Source organism: Ceratotherium simum, chromosome 23, assembly GCF_057802395.1.
Source record: "Ceratotherium simum simum isolate JZ-2026a chromosome 23, ASM5780239v1, whole genome shotgun sequence".
NCBI classification, from domain to species: domain Eukaryota; kingdom Metazoa; phylum Chordata; class Mammalia; order Perissodactyla; family Rhinocerotidae; genus Ceratotherium; species Ceratotherium simum.
The window spans coordinates 40,557,269-40,576,903 of record NC_141922.1 but is presented as its reverse complement, the minus strand read 5'-3'; the positions used below and the strand labels follow the sequence as shown (position 1 = coordinate 40,576,903).

General features: G+C 43.8%; 1 protein-coding gene across 2 annotated transcripts in view; it reads left to right on the top strand.

Moving 5' to 3' along the window:
• Positions 1–19,635, top strand: part of MATN2 (matrilin 2) — a 140,333-nt gene that overhangs the window by 72,045 nt on the left and 48,653 nt on the right. For both annotated transcript variants that reach the window (XM_004431194.3, XM_004431193.3), the window contains exons 5-6: positions 2,677–2,799; positions 16,290–16,412. In XM_004431194.3, coding sequence (XP_004431251.2) covers positions 2,677–2,799; positions 16,290–16,412 — 246 coding nt within the window. The remainder of the gene's footprint in view (positions 1–2,676; positions 2,800–16,289; positions 16,413–19,635) is intronic.

The window sequence follows — 19,635 nt, the reverse complement described above, 5'->3', positions numbered from 1 at the left end:
GTCGCTTTCCAGCCATCGGGTCTTTATGCAGGGCCTCTCCCCTCCCAAGTAGGGAGCTTCGAGTCTAGCCAGGGAGACACGGTAAATACATCACTACGTCACTGCCGCTGTCATCAACATTGTGATACGAGCCGGGAGGGGAGAGGGCAGGGGCGCACTGACAGCCGCTGGGTGAGGCCAAAAGCTCCGAAGAACAGTTGAAGGTCCTCATATCAAGAGGTTAATTTTTCCATCAACATGCAAGCAAACCAAAGCTATTTCAGCATGGAATTCAGAAAACTACTGCCGTTCCCAACAAAGCAGTGGTTTCCATTTAATTGTGCTGGAAGTCCTTGAAGTTTCCCAGAGCTGAGAGAAACTGATGCGGCCAAATTTGTCCTAAAGCACGACTCAGGTGAAATCGCCCGTCGTCTTTTTAAGGATTTACCATGAGTGGTCCCCATTGCCTGCTGAATGGAGTTCAGATTACTCAGCCTTCTTTCAGGCCTCTGCCATCTGGTGTCAATTGTCCTTCTGATCCTCCCTCCTGCTACTTCCCCTGGGATTCCTGGAGTGGACTTTAGCTACCACGCCTGTCCTGCTTTCCTCCATTTCTATACATTTACTCAGGCTGTTCCCGCAGCCCAGCGTGCCGTTTGTCTCCGTTCTCTCACACTTATCTGTAGGCCTTTTCCTATCCATCCCAGCCTGGCGGTAATCCATGCGCATTCTGGACTCCCATTGTACTGTCAGCATCTCTCATGCATTTCTATCGTGTTCTGTCTTATGTTTTAGTTATTTAGGGTGCATCTGATAGCCACTCTGGCCTTTCCGGTCCTCAAATGGGGCCAGTTTGTTCCACCTCGAGACCTTTGCATTCGCTGTGCTTTCAGTCAGAAACAGTCTTCCTAGACCTTCACGTTAGAATTCAAGTTACGTGACAGCAGGAACCCCATTGTCTGTTTGATTCACACTACATCCCCAGTGCCTGGGACAAAGTAGGTGCTTCATTTATTGAATAAATGAAGAGTATCCTGTGATTCAGATTTTTCCTAGATCTCTGTCACAAAACTGTAGGTTTTGTCATTCTTCAATTATTCACTATGATTTATGCATGAGCTGAAGTTTTTCCTTGTTATTAGTGTTTTTCTTTATCTCTAAATCCGTTGGAAATCTCAATTGGAGTTCCCAATTGGAAGTCTAAAACATAAATATACTGGTAAGAGATAAAGGAATTTGCATCTATAATTTTTTTCATCTACTTAATTGATTTGGGAATGAAAATACTTCTTTTGGCATTTTAAAACCAGAATCCTTGTTCATGGAATCTTAGACCTATGCATTTTTTAATGTTATGATGTAGATTTTATTTTTTAAGTTATTAAATGCATTTAATAGACGTGATGAATAAATCAGCTTTCACCTTTTTATCAATTTGATACTTTATATTTCTTTAAAAGCATAATAAACTCTGAAGCTCAAAGATTTAGGAGACTACATTAAAGTGTAGCCATTGGATTCAGGGATTAATCAAACTTTCTAGTTAATTGAGTTTTTATCATAAGTGTCATAGTGATAACTTTTTACCAGATAAAATTTTTTTTAATGTATTCAATCCCATTAATGCTCTCCGATTTTCTCCAACTTTAATGGTAAAGTCACTGGAAGAGCTAGTTATGAAACCAAGCCGTTCTCCTTGCTGAGACATAATGCTGTTGTGTCAGCCTATTTCTTCAACGGAGAGACTGAGTCAGTGATGGATTGAAAGTGCCTTTAACCTTTTCAGCCTCTGATATATTCTTAGTTCCACTGCAGTCAATGCATTCATTGAATGCATTCTTATATTGCATTTGAATAAGTAGCCAGGGCTCAGCACTTTGTGGACACATAATAAATATAGTTAATAACGGTACATCCATTGCTCCCTGGTAATCTTTATTACTTCTACCTAACCTCTTTTGGCTTCCCATTTTTCTCATTTGTTACTGCAATGAATAAATAGAGCACAAAGAGGATTTTCAAAGATTCTTCTAGTAGACAAATGGAATGAGAAAAAGTATGTCCAAAGGGCCTGATGCAGACTTGGAATTAGGGGCTCTTCTTAGACCTACCATGTTTTTGGTGGAGTAGCAGGTCTTTTCACTGTGCCCTCTCTCAGCTTCCCCATCTGCAAAATGTCACAGACAGTGCCAGATTATCTCCGTGTACATCAGAGACTGAGATGTGATTACAAAGCATTTCAGTTTTCAAAGAACAAGAATGGTTCTTCATGCAGACAAATGCAAATACCTGCTCATGGTAACTTACCCTCCTCAAGAACCGTCAGAATGTTTTCACAGCACTTGTGCTGACGTGGGAAAAATACAAATTGATATTAATTTAAAATCACTTAATGCATTTAATAGAGGTGAATGATTCCAACTTTGAAAAATATGTTTTTATATATACATAGAAACTCACCAAAATGTTGACAGCGGTTGCCTCTGGGTGGTAGGATTACAGGTGGGAGGATTACAGGCAGATTTTCTTTTATATGCTTTTCTGTGTTTTCCAGATTTTCCACTGTGATCATATATCAACGCTTAGAATGTTTTTAAAAGTTATTTGAACAAGTGCTGTGGAGTTGCTTGTTGCGTGGCCCTGTGCTGAGGGTCACGTCCTTCAGAACTGTGTTCTAATGGTGTGACTCTGCCTCAGTCCAGGATCTGTGTGCGGTGGAGGACCACGGCTGCGAGCAGCTCTGTGTGAATGTGCTGGGCTCCTTCGTCTGCCAGTGCTACAGTGGCTACATCCTGGCCGAGGACGGGAGAAGGTGTGTGGGTGAGTATTTCCCCCAGCCTTGCTTAATGAGGAAGGACAAGTTAAGAAGAGTAAGGAGGGAGGGGGGAGGTCCCCACGTGTCCAATTGCTTTCCTTTGAGTTTCAACACCTTGCTCAGTTCTCTGGCCTAGTTGTTAGTCAGAATTTGAACTTGAAAGACTTCATTTGTGGCTGAGGTTAGCATTTTCTCATCCTGGGTCCTCAGCGAAAGGTATATTTATGATAATCTATGTAAATATAATTGTCGTTACTGCCTCCCTTGAAAAGGACTGGGCGAATTTTCATCAAATTTGGAGGGTATGTTTGAGATGGCCTGACTTCAATATATTTCATGTGTTATACATGAAATTCACTTGGTGGTGGGCAAGGTTGCTGAGCAGCACCTCAAAGACATAGGCAGCCTTCCTCCTAAGTATTGGATCTGTAGTTCAGTGACAGGTCCAAGTGACCGCCAGGTGTAAGAGCCCAGCTGTTGTAATAAGACACGATGGTCAGAGAAAACAAACAGTAGCCTCAGACACAAGCCCAGGTAAGAAGTCTCGAGGGCAGTGCTCGCAACAGCAGGCACTAGCTTGCAGTCAGTTGAGTGGCTTCCCGCTTGGGCGACTCCACATTGCATGACCTGGCGAGAAGTGGGAGAGTGGGAGTGGCATCTGATTTCTTCAGTGATGGATAGTGGTTCTCCTCAGCACCTGCAGAGCAGGCCTGCACATCCCTAATGTGTATGTGTGGCACGTCCCAGTTTGTCTGCAAAGCCCTTTTAACTCGCACAGTCTCATTCATCCTTCCACCAACAAACAGTGCCTGGCAAATAGTAGGTGTTCTTTTTTTTTTTTTTAAAGAGCTGAGTTTTATTTTATTTATTTATTTTTTTGTGAGGAGATCAGCCCTGTGCTAACATCTGCCAATCCTCCTCTTTTTTTGCTGAGGAAGACTGGCCCTGGGCTAACATCCGTGCCCCTCTTCCTCCAGTTTTATATGGGATGCCACCACAGCATGGCTTGCCAAGCAGTGCGTTGGTGCACGCCCGGGATCCGATCTGGCGAACCCCTGGCTGCCGCAGCAGAGCGCGCGCACTTAACCACTTGCGCCATCGGGCTGGCCCCAGTAGGTGTTCAATAAACTGAACTGGATACTTATGAGGTAGAAAATCTAGAAGGAAAGAAAGGAAAAGGACTCGACTGACATCAGGACTGGAACCTACATTTACTAACTCTAAATCCTGTGTTTTCTTTTCCATATCGCATTGTTTTCGGGGGCCCTGTTGTATTGTCCCTCAAACAGTGAATGATTATTCTTTTGCACATAGAATTTACAGTTTCTAGCATACCTTGATTCTTAGCTAGGAATGTGGAAGGAAAAAGCAACAGAACAAAGCATGCTGGTGGTGGCCTGCTCTTTGCAGGGAGTGATGAGAGTATCATGGATTTGTGTGTTTGTTTTTATACACTGATGGGGATGAAAACCACCCTCATCAGAGGTCTGCAAATGGAATTGGTTTACTAAGCCTTAGAGTTGTTTTGTTTTGTTTTTTTTCTTAATCTGCGATGGTGACCATGACGGGTGGCAGGGTACCATGTCCACTAACACTGGCAAAAAAGAAGCCAACGTATAAATGCCAACTGTTATTATTTTTGCTTCATTAATTTTTATTATGCAAGTAATATACTTTCATTGAGGGACTTAGATGAGAAAATCACTATTAGTAGTTTATTGTATTTTCTGCCAGACCTTTCCACATATAAATATCTACTTCAAAACATTTTGTTAATGTTTAACAAAATGAGGTCATACTATCTATTTTGTTTTATATATTTTTTTCCCCTTGTCTGTTGTTAAATGGGTAGAAATTTTGGGTGCTGTTGGGTCAGAAGGAAATCAGGCCACTGGGAGTAAGGCCAGTGGATGAGCGTCAGGAAATAGGGCCGAGGTGTCTGGTTGATGAGGGTGAGGGAAGGCACCGGGAGGGCCCAGAGCTTGTGGGGGTGACAGGGAGTAGATGGGGCAGGGGAAGTAGGGGTTGTGGCTGGGGCAGGAGACCTGCCTTGGCCCTTGGGAAACTGGAGGGTAGTGAGTAACCCAGTTCTCTGAGTGTTGCAAAATAATTGCCTAGTCGTCCCTGTGTAGTAGGGAACCTTTGGGTATCTAAGGGTTTTGCTGTAAGTTCTGGGATTGGTATTTATTGAAGAGCTGCAAGCATGACAGTAGGTGCTGTGGTTACCAGGGAGCAATTGTTCTTTAGAACTGTGGGCTGTGTTCATTAGAGATGGGTGTTTCTCTTCCCGCTGCTATTAGCATGTAAGGATGTCTGCCTTTCCTTGGGGGCAGCGGGTGGAGGGGGGTGGGGGTGAGCGTCCCAAGCAGAAGAGTGGAAAATGGGAGAGACTCTGTGCGACCCTGGTCTCATCCATCAGGTGTTCCTATCATCCTCCTCCTCAACCAAGTGCCTGAGCAGGTAGAGGCTGAGAGTGAGATAATTAAGAGGTGGTGGATCTTTGTTGCCAGTCGCCTTGGTCAGGGAGACTGAACAAATTCTTAAAAGCTCAATTGCTGCTTGATGAGGCTGTGCTGAGTGCAAAGCAAGTGATGGAGATAATGGAGACTACAGAAGGTCAGAGAAGAGGGACATCCTAATGGCTAGGATGGGGAAGATCTGGGCAAGGAAGAAAGAGTAGCGATTGGACAAATGTCCAAGACAAGGGGAGACATGAAAGGCAGTGATGGTGTGGAGGTGGCAGTGCTCTCAAAGCTTGAGGGCTGAGCCTGCCTTGGGAGGGCCTTGCTCCTGGGAGCTGGCAGAGCAGGGAGACTGTCACAGAGAGAATGCCAAATTGAAAGCTGAACAGCCTAACCTGAGGACATCAATCTGAAGGGGCTTGTCAAAGACAGAGACTCCAGGTGGCAGACTGAGAGCAGGAAATTGAGAGGAGAGTCAAGGCTGGTTGAGACCCTGGAAGAATTTCATTACCAGCTGGTCTGGGTGGCCTGTATGTAGGTGGGCAGGGAATGGTAAGAATATGGTGACCATAAATCCCAGTTAAACCAGGACAATCCCAGTTTATGCCTGTTGGCTCAGTTCTCAGTAGCACTCCCTTTCACTTTCATGGGGATTCCAGTTTGGATGATAAATTATAGGATCACCCTAGTTAAGGCCAGCCAGTCTGACTTAAACCGTTGAGGAGATCTACTCTGTCGAAGCAGAGAATTCCTGCAGGTGTGAAGTAAGAGATGAAGTTGAAGATATCAGGTGGAACCAGAGTGTTCAGGGTTTTGAAAATCAGACTAAAGAGTCTGGACTTTCTCTCTGAAAAAGAGACACTGAAGGGTTCTAACTGGGAGTGACAAATGCAAAGCCTTATTTTAGGAAACTTAATCTTGTGGCAAATTGCAGGATGGATTCCAGGAGGAAGATGGTGAGGGATGGAAAGACCAGTTAGGAGACTCTGGTAATCCTCAGGTGAGAGGTGACAAGAGCCAGGCTTTGAGTATGACTGTAGGAATGGAGAGGGAAGGAGTAAGGGATGAAAGAAAGTGCTATAAATAAAGGGGAGAAGAAAAAGTCACAAGTGACTTCTGAGTTTGAGCTTCCATGACTCTGAGAGTGATGGCAACAGTGAAGGAAGAATGATGGGCACAGATTTTTAGAAAAGATAATGAGTAGTTTTAGACAAAGTGAGCTTGAAGTTGAGGTGGGACACCAACAAGGAAACGTCAAGAGGGAGCAGAAAACAGCACTAACATGATGGGGAGAGGTTAGAACCAATGATGCAGTCAGGAAGCAGCATAGTCCATTTCTTTCTAAATTTTAATTTCCATGTATTTTTTCATTTTAAATGTTTATTTATGTGATTTTTATTTGTTGTGAAGGCATCTGGACCTTCAATACAGTAAGACCTGGGCCCAAATCCCAGTTCTGCTACTTGTGAGTCATGTGTCTTTGAGTAAGTCATTTAATTTTCTGACCTAAGTTTTCTCATCTATAATGTAGAGTAATAATAATACCTACATCAGTGGGTTTTGTGGGATTAAATAAGATAATGAGTAAAGTTCCTACTACATACTAGGCAATTATCATTATTATTATTACTACAACATATTATTATCATTTCCTGGATGTCATGAAATATGGAGTGCAGAGAGAGTGAAGCCCTGGGCCTTGGGTGGTAGCCACCATGGGGGGAGCAGGAGGGAGAAGTGGAAGCAGGAAAAATATCCATGAAGGAACAGCCTAAGCGGGGTGGGGTGGGGAGGTAGGAAAGAGAATCAGAAGAGTCATGGAATATGGTGGGAAAGAGAATTTCTAGTCCAGGTCAATATGAATGTCACGCTCCAAGGAAGCCAAAGGGAATAAAACTTAGAGAAAAAGCCATGAGTTGAGTCATTGATTCATCTCAGCAAATATTTCCAAACTCTTTGCCAGGCACTCTGCTCGGCATTAGGGACACAAAGATGACCAGGAGGCCGTTGGTAATGATCAAGAGGGGTGGGGTAAAGGGCCGATTTCAAGACAGAGGGAGTCGGTGGTAAGAAAATGGGGACAGCAAGGCCAAACTATTCATTTAAAGACATTTGGTGGATTCACCATGTCCAGCGACTGGTGAGTGGATGCAGTGAGTTTTCAGATTCAACACTTCCATAACAGTGGTTCCAGTACTTTGACTCATCCCAAAATTATGACTTGACCTGCATGAAAATTCACTTCTTAGCCAGACTCAGGACTTTTTTTGACAATGTTTCCACACCTCTGAGTTAGTGGAACATTAAATTCAAATGCCAGAGTCTCATCTAACTGCTCATTTCAGTTTAGATGGTACTGAATTTATTTCCATAGTCAGGTGATCAAGGGTGGATTACCAACTAAGGTCCTCCTTTTGCTTTAGTTGAGGCCCTGTATTTGTAATTCGTCAGCTGCCACTAAATCTGTGTTAATTTCTATCCAAAACTGTACATTTTTCAAAGACCATTTATCTCTGTCTTTGAGGGTCAATTTTCTATTGTGTTTGCTCACCTGGTTTTTACTGACTGCCTTGTCTTTTGGGGTAACTTTGGTCTTGTTTGCATCTTAACTGCCCAAGCAGATTGTAAACTTTTGGGGGCAAAAGCCACTTACTGTACTTTTCATCTTTTACAGAGTAGACTTGCAATATGTTTTTCTTGAATCATTGACTGAGCTTGAGTGATCGTAATCTCAAGCATTCATGTTCTTTTTAAGATCTTTTCCCCTTGATTGGTTTTTAAATTACAAAATCAGTTTTTGCTTATCAAAAAAAAGTCAGTGTACAGATGTATATAAAATCAAAACCTGAAAGTCATTCCTCCTCAGTTGCACTTCCTGGGGATAATCACTGCTAAAAGCTTGGCTTCTCTTGCTTGCCTTTCTCGTAAGAGGTCTTACATTCGGTATTTGCTTGTCATTACCATCCAGGGTATAGCACAATGCCTGGCACATAGTAATTGCTCAATAAATGTGAAACAAATAGCGCTAAGATGTCTCTCTTTTTTTTTTTATAATTTTATTTATTTATTTTTCCCCCAAAGCCCCAGTAGATAGTTGTATGTCACAGCGGCACGTCCTTCTAGTTGCTGTATGTGGGACGTGGCCTTAGCATGACCAGAGAAGCAGTGCGTCGGTGCGCGCCCGGGATCCGAACCCGGGGCGCCAGCAGCGGAGCGCGCGCACTTAACCGCTAAGCCATGGGGCCGGCCCTAAGATATCTCTTGACTCTCAAATTCAACCTTCTCTAATTAGGGAGGCAGTGTGATAAAAATACAATAAACTACATTGATCAAATATTACTAAGTCCTAGAACCTGTTTGAAATATTTTATGTATAATTGCAACAACCCTATGAGGTAGATACTATTGTTAGCCACGTTTTATAAGTCTCTTAACCTCTCTCTGTTTCATTAGCTTCATCTGTAAATTGGATAATAATGATAACTACCTCAATGGTTTGTTGTGAAGGTTAAATGAGTTAATGTATGTAAAGCAGTTAGAACTGTGCTAGATAAGTGTTGGGTAATATTACTATCATTACAACATCTGATACACAGGCAACTGATAAACATTAGTTGAATCTGAATTTCTATATCCTTTATGAATTTCTATCTTCTTATGAATGCTTGCATTTAATAATATGTCAAACATATGGTACATTTAAAAAATCATATTGAGGTCCATACTCAGAATGATACACAGCATGGGGATTTAGCGTGGCATTACTGCTGCCTTCAACGCTTTTCTCTATATTCTCCTATATCAGTTACCCTCAGTGAGAAGGGGATGGTTCATATTTAAGTTGGAGACAAGGGATGGGAGGATTGACTTTTATATTGAAAGGTCAGATTTTTAATTCATCAGCTAATTCAGCATGTTTCCAGCATGATCTCCCCCACCCCCTGAAGATGTTAAGTATTGTATTTCTCCTGTATTAGTCTGCTAGGGCTACCATAGCAAAATACCACAGACTGAGTGGCTTTTTTTTTTTTTTTGTGAGGAAGATCAGCCCTGAGCTAACATCCATGCCAATCCTCCTCTTTTTCCTGAGGAAGACTGGACGCCGCCACAGCATGGCCTGACAAGCGGTGCATTGGTGCGCGCTGGGATCCAAACCCGGGCCGCCAGCAGCGGAGGCGCACTTAACCACTACGCCAGGGGGCTGACCCCCTGAGTAGCTTAAACAGCAGAAATTTCTTTTCTCACAATTCCGGAGGCTGGAATCAAGGTGTGGGCAGGGTTGGTTTCTCCTGCGGCCTCTCTCCTTGACTTGCAGGTGGCTGCCCTCCTGCTCCATCTTCACATGGTCTTTCCTCTGGGCACGCACATCCCTGGTGCCTCTTTTTGTATCCAAATCTCCTCTTCTTATGAGGACGACAGTCAGATTGGATTAGGACCTACCCTGATGGCCTCATCTTAACTTAATCACCTCCTTAAAAGTCCTATCTCCAAATACAGTCACATTCTGACCAACTGGGGGTTTGGACTTCAACATATGAATTTGGGGTGGGGGAGACACAATTTAGCCAAGAACACTTCCCTGTTATTGTCAAAATCAATAAAATACTTTCTTTGAGTTTTAAAATACAGTCGTGCCCTGGGGAGGAGAGGTTTTGTGAAGCTGACTCTATGTGTGAGGCTAATATATACTCAGCAAGCAAATTGGTTCTACCATTTCTCTAAATGACAAATTTGGTTTTTCTTACTCTGTCATCAACAAACTTTAAAACCCAAATGCTCCTCTTTAAAATATCCACTTTCTACTAATGCCATCCGCTTGCAGACTGATCCCTGCTGAGAAGCCTTGGAATGTGACCAGACTGTAAATCAGAGACCATCAATCTTAAGCTTTATTACTTTGCACCAAACTTTCGTTTATGCTTGGAGACACCTCAGTGATTTCTCACATTTTAGGCAGAGACTGAACGTGGAGAGACTGGTTTCCAACTCGGAGATCTGGAGGACCGAAGAGCTACAGTCAGGGAAGTACTCTTTCTGTCTGTAAAGGAGAGTGTAGAAATTTCAGGCAAAACGACCAGGAAAGGATTTTGTTGAAGTACACGAGGACTGGAGAACACAGGCATCTCTGAGTGACGCACATAGCTCACCCCACACGTCTGTCCCCTTAGTTTGGCCTCTCTTTTTCCAAGTACAATTTTGCAACCAAGGAAGTTATGCGAAGAACCCAAAACATGCGGCAAAGGATGTCAGAGTTGAATGGGCTGGAATTCTCCTGACCTGAGAAAGCTTTTAAGTTCACGTGACTGGAAGTGGGCTCCTCCACATCTAATGCTGTACTGATGGTCTCATATGCTGTCACCAGCAGCCTGGCAGCGAGTCAGTGGGCAGCCCTCAAATCAAGGTGGGATTTGACACCCTGGGGTTTTACAGGCCAGTGTCTCGAGACTCAGGAATGCCTGAATCCTGCCTTGCCAATCTCTCCTCTCCCCTTCAATTCCCCAGAGAACTGTGCACACAAAGGACAAAACCAGCATGGGAATCAAAGTCCAGGAGAAGCTCTCTTATCCCATGAGATTGGGCCTGTGTTGGCTGATCGATGGAAAATGTCATCCAAAGAGTGGAATCATAAAAAACTACATATCCAAACCTATCTTAACCATTTTATTTTTATTTAAAACACATAAATGTACTTTCAGTAAAAATTACTTTTTTTTTTTTTTGGTGAGGAAGATCAACCCTGAGCCTAATACCCAATGCCAATCCTCCTCTCTTTGCCGAGGAAGATTGGCCCTGGGCTAACATCCGTGCCCATCTTCCTCTATTTTATATGGGATGCTGCCACAGCATGGCTTGACAAGCGGTGCATCAGTGCGCACCTGGGATCCAAACCTGAGAACCCTTGGGCCGCCGAAGCAGAGCTCGTGCACTTAACTGGCAAGGTAACCCCGTGCTACGCCACTGGGCTGGCCCCAGTAAAAATTACTTTTAACTGCGCTTTCAAAAATGACTAATTTTAAGTTCATTTGAAAAAAATATATGATTTTTAAAAATCTTTCTTGAGTACACCATACCCATAATGTATTGTCTATGGTTTTCAGTTTTCATTTCTTTAAATTGGAGCAAGAATTTGAAGACTTCTGTAAAGCAATCTAAGGGCAGAATCCTTGTAAATTTTTATGAAATTTTCCCGAAGTTTTGACACTCGTTTCATCCATGCCTGGTTCTACAGCAATTTTGGTTGGCAAATCGCCTTAACTAAGTCTTTCCAAAGCTTTCAACTTAGTTTTTATTTTTAAAAAACTCAATTGTTTTAGTGCTTATATTTTATTGTTTTTTTATAGTATTTAAATTAATTACAATAACATGTACAGATGGCATATATAGGTTTGGAAACGAAAACAACTTTGACTCTTTTTAATAGCAGTTCTTAAATTTTAGCAGGCATTGGAATTACCTGGATAGCTTGTTAAAACATGTATTCCTGGGCTCCACACCCAGAGTTTCTGATTCAGTAGGTCTGGAATGGGGCCCGAGAATTTGTATTACTAACAAGTTCTCAAGCATGGTTGATGCAGCTAGTTCATGGACCACACTTTGAGAACCAGTGCTTTATAAGCATCCAATCAGTGAATAGGAGAAGTACACAGGTGTTCCAGAGCACAGTTCCACCATGGCCGCCTTACAAGCATACAACCCAGACAATGAGAGAAGTGCATAGATGTTCTAAAGCACAGGTGTTCTGACAGCCTTGAACATTTAGCATGCTCTGGGCTTGAGGTCCCATCTTTTCAGAGGGAATGAAAAGCATTGCTTGATCAGGAGTTGGTTAAGTGGAGGTCAATTTAAAAAGCTTCTGTACAACTTTATTAACACCTGATCCAACATTGGATACTCTATTCTAAAGCATTCTGGAAAAAGGTGAGTTTGGAGTATGTGGCTTAGGTTTTAGGCCTAAGCAAAGCCTCCAACCTCTCCCTAGTCTAATATGGGGCCAGCATACTCAGGTGTCTCTCTGAGGGACAGAGATGGCTGAGTTCAGAGATTATACCCCGGGGTGTGTAAAAGGAAGTTTAAGAGAGAGGTAGAGTCTGAGTTTCTGTGTTTTAGGTACAGTGACCTGCCCCCTCATCATTGTGGTACTGTTCATGTCCTGGAGCTTGGAAGGCAGATTAGCAGCTCTTCTCTTTGGAGGGGATACTAAGAAGTGGATGGCCAGGAGTAGGACTGACTGATGGCACACAGCCATATCAGGGGTTGGGAGATTTTCGAGATGGCGGAGCAGGCCCAGCATGAGGAGGTTGGAGGTGGGGAGTGTCGACTGCTAACACAGGCCACTGTGAGCCACAGCATGGCCAACTCCTGTGACATGCAGACTGGGGCGTGTGCCAGGGCTTGGTATCCTTGATCTCAGTGTCCTCAGGGTCCCTAGTTATTTGTTCAATGATCCATTGGTTCTTGAAAGATGGGAAATTAACTTTTAGAAGGATTTGGTGCTAGCTCAGTGTTTATGTTGTGACTCAACTCCAGCAACTGGGTAATGTCCCATCATGTTCAGATCCTGAGACTATGCGAATGCCCTATTCCCACCATAATGACTTGTATATTAAACCTACAAATATTAGGTGCTATTAGAACTCTTTAGGGAGGTGACGTTACAAAAATGATACTTTAGACGAAAACTTGATGAAGCCAAAGAGCAAAAGAAAAAAAAACACAGGTTATTACCCTTGAAAAATCTTTAGCTTTTCCCTTTGCATCTTTTGATCACTATGTTAAGTATGTCATTATCTTCCCAATGGATAGTTTTGATTTTTAATTGTAAATGTGTATTAATTTTTTTTTCTTTTTTTGTGAGGAAGATCAGCCCTGTGCTAACATCTGCCAATCCTCCTCTTTTTTTCCTGAGGAAGACTGGCCCTGGGCTAACATCTGTGCCCATCTTCCTCCACTTTATATGGGACGCCGCCACAGCGTGGCTTGCCAAGTGGTGCATTGGTGTGCGCCCGGGATCTGAACCTGTGAACCCCGGGCGGCCGCAGTGGAGCACGCACACCCAACCGCTTGCACCACCGGGCCGGCCCCAATGTGTATTAATTTTGCAAATTCCATTTCTTTGTTATTATTTACTAACTTTTTTTTTTTTTAATTTTTTATTTATTTATTTTTTTCCCCCAAAGACCCACTAGATAGTTGTATGTCATAGCTGCACATCCTTCTAGTTGCTGTATGTGGGACGAGGCCTCAGCATGGCCGGAGAAGCGGTGCGCCAGTGTGCGCCCGGGATCCGAACCCTGGGCCGCCAGCAGCGGAGCGCGCGCACTTAACCGCTAAGCCACAGGGCCGGCCCTTTACTAACTTTTGATATTAAAATATCCTAAAACATTATAGAGGGAAACTTTTTTTTTGTGAGGAAGATTGGCTCTAAGCTAATATCTCTTGCCAATCCTCCTCTTTTTGCTTGAGGAAGATTGTCCCTGAGCTAACATCTGTGCGAGTCTTCCTCTATTTTGTATGCAGGACACTGCCACAGCATGGCTTGATGAGTAGTGTGTATGTCCGCGCCTGGGATCCGACCCCACAAACCCTGGCTGCCCAACTGGAGTGCGTGAACTTAATCACTACACCACCAGGCCGCCCCGGGGAAACATTTTTTAAAGCAAAAAAATTCATTCATTATTCTAGCACCTTAACAAGCATTTTTATTTGTAATTTCCAGGCTTTGCTTTACAGCATATTTTACCTGGATATAACCACTGTAAATATACATTTTTGAGATCTATTTTTTCACTAAATTTTATTTGTCTTCGTATTTACAATTATGTTATCATAATTATAATGTTAATGACTGCCTAATGCCCAAAATGCGTGATCTTCCCCCTCAAAACCTGCTCCACCCGCACCTTCCCCATCTCAGTTCACAGCAGCTCCATCCTGCCAGCTGCTCACACCAAAATCCCCAGAGTCAGCCTTAATCCCTCTCTTTTTCTCTCACCTCATTTCTAATCCAACAGGAATCCTATTGGCCACACCTTCAACATATACCCAGTGTATTAGTTTCCTAGGGCTGCCATAATGAAGTACCGCAAACTAGGTGACTTAAAACAACAGAAATTTGTTGCTTCATAGTTCTGGGGCTAGAAGTCTGAAATCAAGGTGCCGGCAGGGCCGTGCTCCCTCTGAAACTCGTAGGACAGAATCCTTCCTTGCTTCTGGTGGTGGCTGTTGATCCTGGGCATTCCTCAGCTTGCAGCTGCATCTCTCCAATCTCTGTCTTCACATGGTCTTCTCCCTGTGTGTCTGTGTATTCACGTGGCATACTCCTCTTCTTAAAAGGCCACCAGTCATATTGGATTAGGGCCCAGCCTAATGACCTCATCTTACCTTGATTATATCTGCAAAGACCCTATTTCCAAATAGGGTCACATTCACAGGTACCAGGGGTTAGGACTACAACATACCTTTTGCGGGGACACAATTCACCCCATAACACCCAGAATACCACTTCCCTCCCCTCCCCTCCTTCCAGCACCATCCGGGTTTAAGCCTCCACCGTTCCTCACTGGGATTATTGTGGTAGCCTCCTAACTGGTTTTCTACTGTTGCATTTGCCCTCTATGGTCTATTCTTGATGCCTTTGTTCAGAACCCTCCAATGACTCCCTACTCACTCAGAGTAAAAACTCAAGTCCTTGCAGTGGCCCCCAGTCCCTCCTGATCTGCACCCATTCTCCGCTCCCACCTTTCTCTCTGCTCCAGCCACCTGTCCTCCTCGCTGATCCTGTAGCACACTGGGCATATTCCCATCTCCTGTTTGCACTTGCTGTTCCTTTTGCCTGGATGCTCCCTCCTAGATATCCTCATGGCTCGTTGTGCCTCAGTCAAGACTCTGCCCAGCTGCCACCTTCTCGGGAGGCTTTCCTACCACTTCTATTGCATCACACCCTCCTTCCCACATCCCCACAGCCTCTGTTCCTTTTCACCATTTTATTTTTCTCCAGAACACTCTCCACCTTCTAAGAGACGATGCTATTTACTTATTTATTTAAGTTTTTGGCCACCACCACCATCCAAAAGGAAGCTCCTGGAGGACTGGAGTCATCTGTTTTGTTGCTTGCTCTGTCCTGAGCACCTAAAGCAGGGCCAGGCCCAGAGTCGGTGCTCAGTAGATATTTGTAGAATTAATCAGAAATAGGCCAGTGAACGTTCTCAGAAATCACTAGACCGTTTACCCTTAGTAAATGTTCGTCTTATTTTCTAGAATTTTCTTGTCACTGTAAATAATACTGCTGTAAATAGCTTATTCCATATAGTTCATTTTCCTCTTTTTTCAGTTATTTCTTTGCGTCACATTTACGGAGTGAACATTGTCAAATGTCCTTCCAAAAGGATTTTTGTCAATTTCTAATGCCACTCACCGTTAATAACTGGCTGTTTCCATGCTGCTTTGCCACCACTGGGTTTTATCTTGTCTTTATTTATTTTTTTTGTGAGGAGATCAGCCCTGTGCTAACATCTGCCAATCCTCCTCTTTTTTTTGCTGAGGAAGACTGGCCCTGGGCTAATCTCCGTGCCCATCTTCCTCCACTTTATATGGGACGCCACCACAGCATGGCTGGCCAAGCAGTGCGTCGGTGCCTGCCCCGGGTCCGGGCTGGCGAACCCCTGGCCGCCGCAGCGGAGCACGTGCACTTAACCGCTCGCGCCACCAGGCCGTCCCCTATCTTGTCTTTATTTTTACAGTTTAATAGGTGTAAGTGTGTCTTGTGATTATTTTTATTTGCATTTCTTTAACTTTGAAATACAATTGTTCGTATGTTCTTTAGTTTATCTTCTGACATAAACTGCCTGATCTAGACTGATGATTTTTTTTTTTTGAGGGAGGGAGCCCCTGGATTCATATTTATTTATCCATACTCTATTTTTGGGCAACAATATTAACCGTTATTTATATTTGTTATAAGTGTGCTTCCATTCTACCATTTCCTTTACCTCTGTTTGTGTTTCTACTTAAACTCTGTGTTTTAATCTTTACAGCTGTGGACTACTGTGCCTCAGAAAACCATGGATGCGAACATGAGTGTGTAAATGCTGACGGCTCCTACTTTTGCCGGTGCCCTAAAGGATTTGCTCTTAACCCAGATGAAAAAACATGCACAAGTAAGTTACGCAAAAAAAAATTTTTTTTTTTTTATGCTATCGCTATGGGCACTGGGGCCACGGCAATCTCCCCAGCATAGAGTAGCATAGGATTATGTGCTGGGGGGCTCTGATACCTTCTGCCCCTGTTCCTCCTTTGTCAGGCCTTTCTGAACTTGTCCTAAGACCGTAGCCCGCTCTAGCTCAGCATCATCCTTCAGGACACTTGGTGACGGTGTCTTGTAGCGGAGACCACGTGTGGGAGAGGTCTTCCAGCATCTGCTGGGCATGCTGACAGTCAAGCCATCTCGCTTCCCGCTGGCTCAGCCTGGCTGCTTCCATCACTATTAATAGGGCTTAAGAAATAATTTCGTTGAAGCTTTGTGGCTTGTGGGCTTCAGCTCTGACTCCACGCAAGTACAGGGAAATCGCTGAGCCCAAAGGAGTTGACTGTGGTTACTCCTGGGTGGGGGAGGGGTAGGTGGAGGACGGTTTGCCGAGAACCGATCGTTTTTTGTTTGAGCTATTTAGTTCTATTTGATTTTGGCTATACACGTGCGAATCAGAATTAATTTGAGCTCCCAAAATCTGACCATAAAAATTTATAAACTAAAGGTGATCACTAGTTTTGTAAAAGGATTCCAAAAGCGTTCTTTTAAATGTAAAGGTATGTCAGAGCACTTAAGGGATTGTGTATGGATTAATTTCCTCCTATAGAGAGGTTCACTTGAGAGAAGCTTGTTCTTAAAGTGTTATGGCCCAGCATCTTTAAAAAGTGAAGTTTAATATCAATTTAGAATGTCATCTCTGAAACATACAGCAATGAGAAAATAGGATTTTAATTCATAAAAAGTTTGTGTACCCACAACCTTTTTAAAATACATCTGTTATGTAAAGCAGGATACACCTGTACAGTTTCTTAAAAAGCATCCTCCAAAACCTCCTGAAAGATAAACTTACTCTTCAATCCCTAAATATCCACAGCTTACAAACACCAGAGCTGGAGGCAGGGGTGCATTATGGAATTGTAAGGGGCACATTAAGTCAAAAACACACATTTCTGGAGCCCTAACCATGTCCCAATAGCAGTGAATAAGGGAAGGTCCTTCCTGGAGGAGAAGATATCTTGGCTGAGTCTTGAAGGCAGAGCCATCATTCACCAGGCAAAGAGGATGAGATGGGGGTAGCCAGGAGGAGGAAAGATGGGCCAAGATATTGAGCCAGACAGCCTCATATCGACACACTGTGCAGTTGTTTATTGAGAGAATAAGTGAATGAATGAATGGACTACTCTGTTCCTAGTCTCCCTTCCCTTCTGAATATTCTGAACTATAAACCAGCAGCCTGGGCTGTGGTGATGGCTGGGGAGTTGTGGCTGCTGAGCTGATGAGTCAGTTCTCCCCATCAAAAGGGAGGCCATGTGCTGCCAAGGGGCGGCCTTGGCCTCAGTTCAAATCCAGCTCCTCTGCTTCTTCACTGGGTGGTCTTGGACGTGTTAGTTATGCCTCAGTTTCCTCAACTGTAATAGGGGTGATAATACTGCCTACTTCACAGCGTTGTCTTGAAGACTAAATGAGATAAGCCATATAAACCGTTTAGCAAATTGCCTAGTCTGGAGTAAATTCTTGTAAGGGATGACACTGGCTTCAAAGACTTTAAATTGGTCTTTATTGAGCATATACCACATGTCTGAGCTAAGTTTAGTAGTGCGTAAAAAATTCAAGACTTGGCCCCAGGCTTCCACTGGAAGCAGTGGGGGACACAAGCCACACAGAGCAGCTCAGTCACCATGCAAGGTGTTAAATGACCACAGTGGGCCCACAGCGTGATGCAGACAAGACCCACAGCAGGAGTTAAGGGAGGGAGGAGGCTAGCAGGACTAGAACAGGTGGGGGTGCTGCTGCCTCCCCAGGTTGAGTCTTGGAGGAAAATACATATCCCATCCAGTCTCCTTCCTCCCTCTGCAGAACTTCCCTGGCTGGGGTCACCAGATTTCTCCTCACAGTCCTAGTTCCCAGAGCCTCGCCATCACCTCTGTACTGTAGCTCAGCGTGTCTCCTGTCCCAGAATCTCTTGGGATGTGGAGAATTACAAGCCTCAAGATGGTACAGGCAAAGAGACTCTGGAAGTAGATGCTGCAGTGCAAGGGGACTGGAAGAGGAGGTCTGGCTAGGAGTCAGGGGATGGACTGGTCCAGCTGTGAGGTCTCACCATCGAGGCACAGAGCCCAGCAGTTTAGCTGTGTCTGGACCCCGTCAGAGTCCAGAAGTGGGCCGCCCCAATGCGTGGGCAGAGGAGAGTGCTGGCAATCAGAGGGGTCTGGGCAGGCAGCATCAGGGAGATGTGTCCCCTAGAAGAAGGGCCCCCTTCCTACCGTGCTTGGGGGTGGGGCAGGGAGCCAGATCTGGGGAGAGACTGGCAAGAGAAGGAGACACTGGGAGTACTTAGAAAGCTATGCAAGGAGGAAATGAGGCAAAAAGCCCAGTTGTAAGAACTGAGACAGTGGGAAGCGCTCCAGATCTGTGGCAGGGACAAGAGCAAGGACTGGGAAATCGGGACCAGTTAAAAGGACAGAACACGGGAGGGAGGCAGAAGCTCAGAATCAAGGCAGGCATCCTGTTAGTGATTAATGAGGCATCACATCACTTCCAGCCAAGTCAGCCTGGCTGCTGCTGTGAGGTTGAGAGATTTAAAAAAAATTTTTTTCCATTTCTCATAAACTTGCAAAAATGAAATAAAATAAAAGATACTCAGTTCCTTAAATTTCAGCATCTATTTTTAACCAAAAGTGTATTTGAAAGCTAATCCAATTTGTAACTGTGCAATTATTATCTAAAAAAGGTAGACTAGTCAATGTAATAAACCAAGCATGCTTAATTTATGATTAAGCCAAGATGTACATAATAGACCTTTATGTTCCTGAACAAATAATATAATTTAAAATACATAAGTAGTGTTCAAAAAAGCACCACTTTTTATATCAATTCCTTACCCTAAAGCAACCCATCTAAATCTATCTGAATATCTTCCAGAGGGGAGAAGGGTAGAAACAGGCAGGTACCATCAATTTGCAAAACATTGGCTAGACTTTTTTTATTGTGCTAAAATATGCGTAATATAAAATTTACCACTGTAACCATTTCTACATGTACAATTCAGTGGCGTTAAGTACATTCATGTTGTTGTGCCCTCAACACCCCCATCCAGCTCCAGAACTTTTTCATCTCCCCAAACTGAAGCTCTG